The sequence below is a fragment of the Coregonus clupeaformis genome, chromosome 24 (assembly GCF_020615455.1).
Source record: "Coregonus clupeaformis isolate EN_2021a chromosome 24, ASM2061545v1, whole genome shotgun sequence".
Classification (NCBI taxonomy): Eukaryota; Metazoa; Chordata; class Actinopteri; order Salmoniformes; family Salmonidae; genus Coregonus; species Coregonus clupeaformis.
Window position 1 is genome coordinate 8,587,142 of NC_059215.1, and position 14,263 is coordinate 8,601,404.

General features: G+C 44.6%; 1 protein-coding gene across 2 annotated transcripts in view; it reads left to right on the forward strand.

Moving 5' to 3' along the window:
• The window catches only part of LOC121538470 (UHRF1-binding protein 1), a 55,003-nt gene extending 41,028 nt beyond the window's left edge, over nt 1-13,975 (forward strand). Inside the window, exons 12-21 of one of the 2 annotated variants that reach the window (XM_045207020.1) lie at nt 1,117-1,258; nt 1,466-1,659; nt 1,948-3,227; nt 3,389-3,537; nt 3,862-4,010; nt 8,674-8,824; nt 10,758-11,014; nt 11,201-11,309; nt 11,447-11,601; nt 12,204-13,975. In XM_045207020.1, the coding sequence (XP_045062955.1) occupies nt 1,117-1,258; nt 1,466-1,659; nt 1,948-3,227; nt 3,389-3,537; nt 3,862-4,010; nt 8,674-8,824; nt 10,758-11,014; nt 11,201-11,309; nt 11,447-11,601; nt 12,204-12,320 (2,703 nt within the window). In that variant the 3' untranslated portion in view covers nt 12,321-13,975. Of the gene's footprint in view, nt 1-1,116; nt 1,259-1,465; nt 1,660-1,947; nt 3,228-3,388; nt 3,538-3,861; nt 4,011-8,673; nt 8,825-10,757; nt 11,015-11,200; nt 11,310-11,446; nt 11,602-12,203 lie in introns of those variants that run through there. The other variant, XM_041846506.2, reaches the window with a different exon arrangement.
• The last annotated feature ends 288 nt before the right edge of the window (nt 13,976-14,263 follow it).

The following is a 14,263-nucleotide window of genomic DNA, read 5'->3' on the forward strand; positions in this document are numbered from 1 at the left end:
GGATTAAATGTCAGGAATTGTGAAAAACTGAGTTTAAATGTATTTGGCTAAGGTGTATGTAAACTTCCTACTTCAACTGTAGCTATTATTTATAAATATGCAGTTGGTTTTCTTTTAAATTAGTTTACAGGGGTGATGTTTTCAACATGATTCTTATTTGCCTTTACCACAAATGGGAAGACAACTAAAATAAAATCTCTGCTATCGCCCCCTTGTGAATGTTGCTATTTGAGAGTTTAGAAATGTATGGACAGGCAAAGTATCATGTTACTAAAAGGTGTGCGTTGCTCCAAAAAATGTGATTCCTACCTAGTGCATGAACTGTGTGGACCGCTTAAGAGAGGAAATCATTTTCACCTCGTCATGCTCGACTGCTCTAAAGCATGTCAGCTGTGACGTAGAAAACCCCTGCCACCAAAAAATAAAGCTCAGCAGTTTCTTATTTTACAACCATAGAAGAAAACTGATTTAAAATGCAGCATGACATGATTATGGATATTTTTGGGTTGAGTTGGTAGTATTTTTTTGCATGCGATGGTGTATAGCAGGGGTCCCCAATTACGTTCAGCCATGTGCCGATCTTTCCTTGAGCGGATGGTCGGGGGGCCGGAACATAGTTATAGATCATTTGTACACTGCAAATTGACCGTAAGAATGCCAAACAGATATAGTATTTGACAAAACAGAATAATTTCAAACCTTGATTACATTGGGATATGATCGCATATGCTTCTATTTATGTTCGAATACTTGGGAACATATTTCCTAAATTAAAATCACTTTGAGCTGATTTCCTGTCGATTTTACAGTCTTTTATGTCCAACTATGAAAATTATAGAACTGAAAAATATTATTATTTTTTTTGGGGGGGGGGTGTTGAAAACTTGGGGGTCCCAAATTAAATCACCCCCGGGCCGGATTTGGGCCGCCAATTAGGGAACCCTGTTGTATAGTTAGTACTGCATTGAGTAATTAAGTTCCTCTTGAGTTCCGTTCACTCTGACAGTCAGAACTCATTACTTCACTCCTGCCGATTGTTACGTTTTCGGTGAGAGAAAAGCACTTTAGAAATCAATTTCATATGAATCATTATTACCACCCCATCCCCTCACACAGGTGTCTACAGGGGGACGCCACGGCAAGAAGACCCAGTCCTTACTATCCTGTAACCGCAAGGCCCTGAACCTAGCAGACAGTATACCAGCCATCCACCTGCAATTCACAGAGTATTACTTCCCTGACAACCCCGGTTTGCCTGGTATGAGTTAACCACATCATGTATATACTGTTGTGTGATTATAGTAAACTGGTATTATCTTAGTAAATTATGAAACAGTATTTTCTTGCGGATCCTCCGATTCAATATTCAGTTTTTTTGTGGAACGAAACAAACCATTAGAATATTATCTTACAACAACTGAACATATGTTCATCTCTCCATCCCCCTCCCCCTCTCCTTCCCCAGTACCCAACACTAACCTGTATGCCCAGCTGAACGGCCTACATCTGTGCCTGGACCCAGCCAGTCTGCTGTGGGTCAACCTGTTCTCGCGGGGCCTGCTGCATACCCTGGAGCAGGTCAAAGCCTTCTACCAACTCCAGGACGGCAGCAAGGCAGAGGAGCATGTGGACATCCGCATGGACGCAGCACAGATCAAGGTGAGACTGAATGAATGAAACCAGGTCAGGAGGAAGAGAGCTGCATCGTTGCAGTCTGTGTCCCTTTTGGCAGCAGGATATTACAGCTCATATTACACCTTTTAAGTAATTGGAAATGTTGCAAACAGTTAGTGTTGCTCATGAAAATTGGATGTAAACCTGGAAAACCTGCCAGATTTTCTCTCTAGGGGCACATCATGTAAACGTTGGTGTTTATGTTATTTTTAGGTTAATGTATTGGGTCAGTAGATGACTGTGTTCCTGTGCCTCCCCCCTGTCTGTCTGCAGCTGATCATTCCCCTGGAGTCATCCATCATGGACCACCAGGACCGGCCCCAGTCCCTGAACATCACTGTTTCCCAAACGGTCCTCAGCAACACCCGCCACTCCCCCCACGGCACCCGGGCCGACCTCAACACCACCTACATTAGCTTCTCCACCTGCCACTTCTTCCAGTCCGCTCCCCCTTGCTCCTTCCCCCGAGACCAGAGCGCCTTTCTCCCTCTCCCCTCTGCCTTCCTCCAGCACTCCCTGGAGATGGAGCCCCTGCCCTTGTCTGAGACGAGGCCCCTCCGGGCCAAGGACGTCTGGTCCCTAAGTCTCTCCCGTCTGTCCGGGAGCTTCGAGGGGGCGCGGAAAAGCAACAAGGGCAGAGCTCATCCCTTCGTGGAGCCTTTCGCCATGTCTGTGTGGATATGTCGTCCATGTGCGTTTAAGGGTGGTTCCCTGGTCTCCTCTCCCAGTGAACCAGCTCCTGTAGATCCCAACCATGCATCCTCAGAGCAGGAGAACCAGCTCCCGTCCAACCCTGACCACCACAACCTGGACAGTAAAAAGGAGGCTCCAGTGGCCTCTATCCACTTCCTGGCCCAGGCCATCACACCGGTCAAAGTGTGGCTCAACCACTACCAGTATGTGGCCCTGCTGCGGATGAAGGACACCCTGGCCAGGCTTGGGGGCGAGCTAGGACGGGACACCAGGGACGCTAAGCATGCCAGGGGCCAGGAGTCTGACCCCCCTACGGTGTGCCTAGCCCTCCTAATGGACTCAGTGGAGCTGGGGCTCCTGCTACCACCGGCAGCCACGGAGCCAGAGGAGGAGGAGGCCCACACCCCAGGGTCTGAAAGCGCCAGCCTGACAGACTCCGACCTCTCCCCCACTCACCAGGCTACATCGCCAGGCCCTCTGGAGGATAGCGGGATAGGAAACGCCACTGCCACCGTCAACAGCTCTCCTCCCCTTGAGCAGGAGGTGGATGGTGTGGTAGAGGAGGCCAGCGAGGCAGTAGAGGGCATGGAGGGGGAGATGGCCCAGGAGGGTGGCAATGGTCCTGTCCCCTCTCCTCCCTTCTCCCCTGAACACCATCTCTCCCTCCTGTCCAGGGATCCTTCTACCTTCAGCCTGGAGGAAGAGCTGTCCAACGCCCTCACCGCCACCAAAGACGTCACCAAAGATGCCTTTAGTGCCTCCCTGGACCTGACTAAAGGGGCGTTCTCCATCACAAAAGATGCATTCAGCTTCATGAGTCGCGGGTCGGGGATGAGCAAGCTGTTCACTACACAGGCCAAGTAGGTTTCCCAGCATGCTCTCCTGCTTTGCTGTTGTCGTTACACCATATGGTTAAGGTCCATCAAGTCCATAGTGTCAACTGTATAGATGTGAGGTTTTACTGGTGTGAATGAACATAAAGGCTGTTTCCCCTAATCCACCCACTGTTCTGTTTGTGTAGGGAGCAGCGCCCTGAGGCCAGTCTGCGGCTCCAGTCCATGAAGCTGTCTCTCTCGCAGCACTCATTTGACAGCGCCATCCTAGACGGAAGCCTGCCCGACGACCACCTCTCAGTGGACAGCGACACCAGCGACAACATTCTCATGGATGGTAACTCCTCATCCAAACTCTACAACACATGCATATTGTATCAAGAGTTTATTGATTTATTCAGATCCCCATTAGCTTTTGCAGAAGCAGCAGCTATTCTTCCTGGGGTCCACACAAAAACATTAAACACGACAAGTAACAGAACACTGATAGACAAGAAGTCACACAAAGAGAATACAGAACATTTGAAAATAAAGATACAGTATCTATCTCGCTAGTAACATGGTTTCAAAACAATAGTCTGCTTAGTCTTGAATCCCACTGTCAAAGCCTGGCCATAAGTAAGAGTATTTTTTGCCCCTGTGTGTTCTGTTGTGGTTTCAGAGTCAGGAGTAGAGTCCATGATGCGACCCAGCAGCACCCTGGAGCCCATGGCCAGTGGAGGCAGCGCTGCCCCGGGGACAGAGGGGGGGTCATCAGCCGACCTGAGCAGCTCCCTGTCCCAGAGCATTGAGGACATCACACAGGACACAGTAAGTCCCATTTTACATACACACACTCCAGTGTGACATTACAGAGACAGACAGTAGAGGCATTGTCAGAACTAGGGCTGTTACGGTGACCGTATCACCACTACACTGGCGGTCACGGGTCATGACCGCAGTCAAATTCCATGTGACCGTTTAGTCACGGTAACTAAGCTTCTCCAAAACTGCGCTCTGATGCTGCTGATGGTCATTAGTAGCCTACCAAACTTGCTAACTGCCAGTCGCTAATGGCCTGGTACTCAGCGATCTATTGTCCCTCTAGTCACTCTGACATCAAGGCAAATGCAATCGAAAATCAAATCAAACACTTAATGAGAGCCCATGAGCTTATAATAATAATAATAATAATAATGTTGTGCAACATTTCTATAGGCTATGCAATTGCATGAGAAAACAGGGTTTTGATGGCCACTATTAAAAAGAGGAGGATCCCATCCGCTTTATATAGGCTAGGCCTACTATATTTATTTCTCAACTTTCCTAATATTAAGCACATTGCTTCGCTTTACAACAGGAGTATAGCCTACATGGCTGGCATTAAAATGAACCGCGGGAAAAGCGTCCTCCATTAACTATTTATGTGCATAGATAAAAAAATTTCCCCCTGCCCCTGTTCTGACAGGTGCATGATTATGGTCCATTCTAAATCAAAACTAATTTCACACATATATTATTTAGTATATGTAAAGACAAAATTAAATTAAGAGTAGTCTGATGGGTGACAATATTAGCCTATCACTTGTGAATGATGTATTATCACTTGTGAATGATGCCCAGCGTGTGCAGGAAGGCAAGAAACAGCACATGGCTTTTTTTTGTGGCTTTTTCAAATCAGTCGCACACGTCATGTAGCCTAGCCCATAGGCCTATATGTTTTGATAAGGTTTGTATCACAACTAAAGTGGCCAAATAACTCCAAACGTAGCCTATAGGCCTAGGACCCCTGGAACATGGTTAGAGAGCACAGAGCCTAGTGAAGCCCAGTCATTGCGCAATCGCAGGTGAAAACAGAGTTTTGACTGGCCACTTTTTAAAAGAGGATTCCAGCTTTCTTGTGCTGCTATAATTTATTGCTCACTTCTTAAAATTAAGCACATTAATCCACTTTACAACCTGGCATACATAGGCGGCGCGTGAGTTTCAAGTTTGGGGAAGCTAATTTTCACCATAAAAATGCCCCTTTATAATAAAGCATTCCATGCATCATCGCATTTGCAGACTTATGTAAGATAGCCTACTATTCATAATGTGATGAGTAGATTGGATAGTCATAATTTAGACTAGTAATATAGAGTGCCTTCAGAAAGTATTCAGACCCCTTGACTTTTACCACATTTTGTTACGTTACAGCCTTATTCTAAAATGGATTAAAAAAATTAAAAAGTCCTCAGCAATCTACACACAATACCCCATAATGACGAAGCAAAAACAGGTTTTTAGAAATGTTTGCACATTTATTAAAAATAAATAACAGAGATAACTTATTTACGTAAGTAAGACCCTTTGCTATGAGACTCGAAATTGAGCACAGGTGCATCCTGTTTCCACTGATCATCCTTGATGTTTCTACAACTTCATTGAAGTCCACCTGTGGTAAATTAAATTGATTGGACATGATTTGGAAAGGCACACACCTGTCTATATAAGGTCTGACAGTTGACAGTGCATGTGGTCCTCTGTAGCTCAGCTGGTAGAGCACGGCGCTTGTAACGCCAAGGTAGTGGGTTCGATCCCCGGGACCACCCATACACAAAACAAATGTATGCATGCGTGACTGTAAGTCGCTTTGGATAAAAGCGTCTGCTAAATGGCATATTATTATTTATTATTATGTCAGAGCAAAAACAAAGCCATGAGGTCTAATGAATTGTCCGTAGAGCTCCGAGACAAGATTGTGTCAAGGCACAGATCTGGGGAAAGATACCAAAAAATGTCTGCAGCATTGAAGGGCCCCAAGAACACAGTGCCTCCATCATTCTTAAATGGAAGAAGTATGGAACCACCAAGACTCTTCCTAGACCTGGCCGCCCGGCCAAACTGAGCAATCGGGGGAGGTGACCAAGAGTTCCTCTGTGGAGATGGGAGAACCTTCCAGAAGGACAACCATCTCTGCAGCACTCCACCAATCAGGCCTTTATGGTAGAGTGGCCAGACGGAAGCCACTTCTCAGTAAACGGCACATGACAGCCCGCTTGGAGCTGGCCAAAAAGCACCTAAAGACTCTCAGACCATGAGAAACAAGATTCTCTGGTCTGATGAAACCAAGATTGAACGCTTTGGCCTGAATGCCAAGCGTCTCTTCTGGAGGAAACCTGGTACCATCCCTACGGTGAAGCATGGTGGTGGCAGCATCATGCTGTGGGGATGTTTTTCAGCGGCAGGGACTGGGAGACTAGTCAGGATCGAGGCAAAGATGAACGGAGCAAAGTACAGAGAGATCCTTGATGAAAACCTGCTCCAGAGCACTCAGGACCTCAGACTGGGGCGAAGGTTCACCTTCCAACAGGATGACGACCCTAAGCACACAGCCAAGATAACGCAGGAGTATCCTTGAGTGGCCCAGCCAGAGCCTGGACTTGAATCCGATTTAACATCTCTGGCGAGACCTGAAAGTAGCTATGCAGCAACGCTCCCCATCCAACCTGACAGAGCTTGAGAGGATCTGCAGAAAAGAATGGGAGAAACTCCCAAATACAGGTGTGCCAAGCTTGCTTTGTCATTATGGGGTATTGTGTGTAGATTGATGAGGGGGAAAAACTATTTAATAAATTTTAGAATAAGGCTGTAACCTAACAAAATGTGGAAAAGGTCAAAGGGTCTGAATACTTTCCGAAGGCACTGTAACTCAATCACTGTTTGCAAAAAAAGACTGTTCAATGCATGGCTGAGCGCATACAGCATAGAGTAGGCCTAGGCTATACCAGATACGTTTCTTCTTTCTTTGCATGGGAAAAATGTGGCCTTTTATAAACACATTTCATGCAATTCTACTACACTTTATATGACTGGAGACATTAGCAGTCTTTTTTAATACGATAAATTACAGGGTAGCCTACTCTGCTGACACTGACAAACATATCAATAAAGATGACGTTGTCCATATAATAGGCCTACGAGAAAGGGAGACACAAATAGAATATGACGTCCATCTAAACTGGAGGAGGAAATTATTGTCAAAAAGCACACTTAAGTAGCACTGAATCAACAGTGATAAATAGTGAATATGCGCAGTGCTCACTCACAGGGGATATTGCCATGCTCTCCGCTGGTGCCAGTAAGATAGGCTATACTGTTGTTCGCTCAATTAAGTTGAGAATTGTAATAACTAAAAGACAGATTAGTCTTTACTTTGTCTTCTCTTTACAGCAATAACAATTTGCTTTCCAAACTATGTTTTCCTGCAATTGTATTTTGAAATATTGCGATATGCTTGGCCTCTCAATTTTTTACAGACAGTCACAACTCAACAATAATCTGCGCAAATTGTGCGCGCTGCCTTTCCTTCCGACTGTAGGCAATACGATTTAAAACATATTTTTTAAAGAAGTTAATGATTCTCTGAGGCCAAATCATGCTTTAGTAGCCTATTTAGAATTATTTAATGTATTTCTGTATAGACAGGAGTAAGCTAATTAGGCTATATCATTTTGGCAATTTAATTCAATTTACTTTAGGAAAATCGTATCTTCCCCTAGCCTTATGGACGCGCTGCCTATGCTTGCATATTAAAAACGTAACCACACGTAACCTCCATTCGCTATTCGAGTGCAGGCTACATATGACGGTTTTTTTTCTACCTATAGGCTATATGTAAACACCAGATTAAATTAAGAATAGTCTGATGGGTGAGAATATTATCAAGTGCTTGTCAAATTGTGAATGAGAGACTGATGAAGTGTGTGCAGCCTGCACATGAAACAAATCAGAGCTCATGCCTACCATGCACCTTTTTTCAAATCATCATTAGAGTTGCATCATGCAGCCTTAGAATGTATTAAAAATCTAAACACACTGTATAGCCTAACTAACATTTGCATCACATCTAACGTTGCATAAATAACTCTAAAAGAAGTATATAGGAGGGCCTGTTTCTTTATTAACTGCTCAACACAGAATAGCCACATGTGTGCACTCTCTGAAATCGTTTGGAGAAAATATCCTTTGTAATTTATTCAGCTATGTTCAATTGATTCTTCATACTATAAAATAATATAAAATAATGGAATTCTAAGCAAATCTTGTCAGCTAAATGAACTAGTGTAGCCCACATCCACATGGCAAATACTATTCTGTTCTTCTGAAATAGGCTACATTTTCTTCATATCATGTTTCTTTAGACCTGTCTAAAATAAATAATGGATGTATTGTGATGGATTTATTATACTTTTTTTAAATGTAGATGTTCCAACGGTCTGCATCAGTGGCTTATGTTACGTGTTTATGTTAATTAACGGTCAATTAACGTGAGACAAGCAGTTATTTGCATGACAATCACTGGCTGACAAAATGTAAGGACCGCCACAGCCCTAGTCAGCACTCTCACTGTATATGCATGGGACGGATGCTCGGCAATCACACTGTATCTGTAAATTAGGCAATGCATCATTTATATTGTGGGTAACTGCTTGTCCTGTACTGTGCTGTGCAGGCCTCTGTGTTGTTGCTGGTGCTCAGTGGGATTGCCTGTGTGGCGGACCTGAAGGGAGAGGACCTGGTGGTGGCAGTGGAGGTCCAGGATCTCACCTCCAGACAGATGGGCAACATCAGGGTCTCTGACCTGCTGGCCAGACAAATGCCAGGTAACCTCAAGTTACGGATAAAACTATGGTTCTATTTCATTCTGGATGACCACCAGAGGCAGTGCTTTCACTGGATTTGGATAATAAACACTGCCTCTTGACAGTCACCCAGAATTAAATATAACTTATCTAGCTAAAGACTCTGCACCTTACTATAGCATCAGTCTAACTGAACAACTGTCACAACCCACTGTCACTCAACATCTCCAATAATGGCTGTTCTTTTTGTTAAAGAACGCTCCCAACCTACTCTTACCTTCTCTCTTCCATCGGTGAATCTCTCATACACGCATATAGTCACATAATTACTCATGTAATCATTTCACTCTCTCAATCCAATGTTACTACTGAAGACTCAATGCTACTTTTAGACAATCTCCTGAACAGAACATCCACTGTCGACCCCTCCGCCATAAACCTGATGCCCCAAAAGGTCATCCAACATCACCTGGACGAACCACTTACACTCGAGGAAACTGAAAACTCTATCAGCATGATGAGCTCGGGGAAAGCACCAGGCAAAGACTGTATCCCTGCCGAACTCTATAAGATATCTGGCCCAATGGCCTACAGAAGTACCCCATTACATCTTTACCAGCATCTAGTCAACAAAAACTAGTCAACGTCCTCCATCTACTCCATGACGGAATGCAAGGCCAGATCCACTGTGGAGGTGATATCTCTGAAGCCTTTCCCATCTCCAACAGCATCAAGCAAGGATGTGTCTTGGGCCCGGTGGTGTTCAACCTCTTTTTCACGCCACTAAGGACCTCATCAAAGGCATCTACATCAGATACAGGGATGATGGTTCAATCTACAACCTGTGCAGGCTCAGAGCAAAGACCAAAACACAAGAACATCTTGTCCGTGAGGCCCTCTTTGCTGATGACTGTGCCCTAATCGCGCACACAGAGGCAGACCTCCAGTCTTTGTCAGACAACTTTGTTGAAGCTTGCAAGAGTTTCGGTCTTACCATCAGCTTGGAAAAAAACTGTAGTCCTCAGTCAACCATCACCCCTGTCCAACCCAGTGGTCCCCAGCATCCACCTAAGTGGACCTGAGCTCCAGAATGTCGACCACTTCACATATCTGGGGAGCAACATCTCCAAGGATGGCTCACTCGACAAAGAAATAACTAGCAGAATCCAGAAAGCAAGCCAGTCATTGGGAAGGCTGAGGAACAGGATACTAAATCATCACACCATCACTCTTTCCACAAAGATGAAAATCTACAATGCGGTAGTCATCACAACTCTGTTGTATGGCTGTGAAACTTGGACCCTGTAAAGTCGCCACGTCAAACAGCTGGAGACATTCCATACACAATCTATAATGGGTATCCAGTGGCAAGACAAGGTATCCTACCTGGAGATACTGCAGAAAGCTAACAGCACCACCATTAAAGCTAAGATCATTAAGGCAGAGCGCCGATGAACCTTCCACACCATCAGGATGCCCCAACACCGTCTCCCAAGAAGGATCTTCTTTGGCGAGCAGCAGCAGGGGCACCAGAAGACAGACCGACCCAAAAAGCGCATCAAAGACAACCTTAAACACAACCTCAAGTTCTGCAATATCCAGCCCAGCCAACTCACAGACATCACCTCTACCCAATCCACCTGGCACTCCAAATCCCTCACAGCAGTAGACAACTTAGAGAGGGACAGAAACAACCGTCTAACTGCAGCCAGAGCAAAGCGTCATTCCCGCACAACCGGACCCACAACACCAGCGGAAGCACATGTCTGTCCTTCATACTTCAGAGTCTGCGCTTCAAAACTCGGACTCCTGAGCCACTCAAGAACCCACAATAAACCGAAGTGACATGCATGAGTCGTCATCGTCGAAACCGACGGACTACCAGAGATCCATATCCGTAGTACCCATTCTCTGACTACATAACTCACTTTTTCCTTGATGTCCTAATCTCCAGGTGGGTCCACCCTGGGCCAGAGACAGGGCTACAGGTCAGCTCCAGTGGTGGGAATGCGTATGGAGATGGGTCCCTCTGCAGCACGGCATGGTCCCCTCTCTGCGTTGGTAGGTCACCTGGAGCTGGGTGTGCAGGGCTGTCGGGCGGAGCTCCTGGCCTCTACCCTGGCTACCCTGGGGCCCTTCCTGGAGGATGAGCTCAGTGCTGACGTCCAGCCCATGAAGATTCGCCTGGACAATGTCGCCATCACTCTGAAGGTCAGCTGGTGGCACAGGGAGACTATGGAACTCTGTTGGGGTCAAATAACGTCATTTGACGTGTACCCTATGGTTGTTATACGTGGTAAGACCCCAACAGCGATCTATAGGAGACCGAATGAATAAATGACAGTTAGCCTGCCATCCATGCCATGGAGCTAACCAGTGTTTTCCCTTCCTGTTTAGGATGATGGTCCCAAGATCTACCCCACGGCCCCCCAGCCCCAACCTGCCACCTTTACCGTGGACCAGGTGGTTCTGGAGCGTTCTGATGATGGCATGTTGAGAATCAAAGGTGATTGGGGGAGAGGACACGGACATGCCTTTGAGTATCACTATGATTACAATGATTTTGTCTCTCACTGCTTGAATGACATGCAATAACAGTTATGAGTCATCTGTATTTCTAAATATGTATTTTCTGTCTTGCAGGTGGTGCAGGCCCAGCCTCAAGAGACTCTGCAGGTGGTGCAGGCCCAGCCTCAAGAGACTCTGCAGGTGGTGCAGGCCCAGACTCTGCAGGTGGTGCTGTAGTATGCTTGGAGAAACCAGACAGTTCTTGTTCTGTCCAACAACAGCAGAGCACGGTATGAGCATTCAAAAGCCTGAATACTTACATTCTCTACACCCACTGACTCTCTGGCTCCCTCACCCATTACTTATCAGATTATCACAGGGTTTATAAACAGACAACACAAGCTGTTAACAAAAACATGATTGTGTTGGGGTATCAGCAGTGTCAGAAAGTCTAGTTCTCACCACCATGTAAAATGAAAGCGTAGCATAGATGGTGTTTATTTATGATAGCACAGTCCCTACAATAGTTGCATTGTACTTAGCTATGTTTTTTTAACCTTAAATGTGTGTGAAACAGTTGATATAGAAACACGTACTCATAGGGCTTAGATGGAATGCTGTAAGTTAAATTATGTATGATTTAGATGAAGATAAGTCCACACTTCCATCTACTTATACAGATCCTGTGTTCATGTTGTAATAGTATAATTATCTGTTGCCAACGAGACAGTTGTAGTTCTCCTGTTCCGGTTCTCTTGTTAAGGCTATGAGGGGCCAAATCAGGGCAGCAGGTACTCCAATTATAGCTGAAGAGATATCTGGCTCTTTGCCCTAGTAGAGAAACGTTATCTAGAAGTGAAAACTAATAAAGCCAACATCCTTTATCCTTCAGAGTCCGTCCCTGGAGTCCCAGCTATCGGAGGCTCAGTTGGCCCTCTCTCAAGCCCTCACTGACCGAGAACGTCTCCTCCTGGAGGTCAGGAAGTACGACCCCATGTTTGACCTGTGACCGCTTTACTCCCCTGACCAGCAGAGGGCGATATACTGACACTGCATTAATAAGGGAGTAAAGGAACTGAATGAAATGTCTGGACCCAGGCATATGACAATTTGTAAACAACAAAGATGAGCACCCAATGGTGGAATCCAACCTGGTGGTTCCAAAGCTCAAGCTCTTGTAATGAATTGCACAAACAAACAGTATGTCACTTCCAGAGAACACATAGGGGGCCCTTGTATTAACAAGGAGCCCCACTCGAGTCACTCTTTACACTCTGAGGTACATAACAGGTACTACTTTCATCTGGCAATCTAAACGTGTTCCCTTTTGCTGTACAAAAGCAATTTACACCTAGTTTTAATTTAAACCACCATAGAGAATAGTTAACTCATTGTTGTGCTGCACCTCACTGGCCATCTATTTTTTAGCAAATCTTTGATTTGAAGAACACATGCCAAAATGTGTCTTATATGCACTGTCTTATATGCTAGAGAACAGTCAGAGTTGTAATTGAAGTCTGTTGATGATGTGTTTTCCTGTACAAATCATTCACTGTCAGGCATGCTGTGTGAAGATCACTAGTGTTTTAGGAATCTTGGTGTGTGGGTTTACAAACATCCACAAAGCTTCAAAGATAAAACTGCTTGCTAATGTTAAGTAGGTCCTGTCCATAGTTGTACATATCTGTAGGTCTGTATAGTTAGGAGCTGGTACATTAGATGCATTATTGTAACGTTGTTTAGGACCATTGTGTATTAAATAGAAGAGTAGGGAAAGAAAAGCACTTTGACTTCATAGAGCTCCTGTCAATGGGAGCACCAGACAAACCTCTGCATACCTATCCCTTTGATTGAATGGTTGTGTATCAGAGGGTAGGGCAAGCTCTCTCTACACTGTTCAGACTTTTTCAGACACCAGGTCAAAAATATTCCCCAGTATTTTCTTTGCATCATAAAAAAAAAGTATTACGTTTTGTTACTGTAAAACTATATTTGCATTATTCGTTTAATGTTCAGATGACGCATGCCTTTTGAGGAAAGGTTTAGTTTGTTACTTGAGGTGTACCCTGCCCTCAGACGGGTTTTACTTGATCTCCTTAACTCACTCATCTGCATGGAGAAACACATTCTAGGTATATACTAATACCTCACTGACCACAGCTGTGGTCCATCCATAGAATTAGACATCTATGGATCCTTCTCCTATGCCTAACTTTTAGATACAGGGGAACGGATTGGGGTATATTAATCTGTGGTTAGAAGCACCCGTTGGGAGCCCAGCATTGATTAAACGTAGTGTTATTCTTTTGATATGAACTTTTACAGGCATGTAACATGATTTTTGATAAGACAGTGTTGCTACTAGCCATTTCATAAACACTAGTGGCACAGCCATCAGATCAAAGAATAGAGATACTGAATCTTAATTGTGTATAAATGCACAATATATGTATAATACTAATGCTTTTATCTACAGTAAAACTGACAGGTGCACTAATGTCAATTTGTTGATGTATTCCACCCGTTGGGTACCTTTAAATTACTATGTAAAAGCCGTGAAGCCTTTGTACTAATTGGAATCATTTCTAGTATTATTTAATTATATATTTTTGTAGCAATTCTAGGGTATGATGTGGCGGTGACTATAAAAGTACTGAAGTTTTATTATTTGTATGTTTTTTTTTCTTCTGTTGTCTGAGAAGATTAGTATTTGGTCCTGATGAGGTAGAGAGACATTGGAGTAACGTTACTTAGATCAAAGTCACACTCCGCAAAACAAGTGTGAGTGGTGAGAAACTAAAATGGGTCAAGAAGAAACTTCTGTATGTGGTACAGTGCTAACAAGTTAACTAACCAACCCTCAGTTGAGCTTTTAGCATCATTCTCCACTTTCTTCTGAGTGGAAGCTTGAGACCTCTGGTGGTCATAATAATATACCACTGTTTTTCTGGT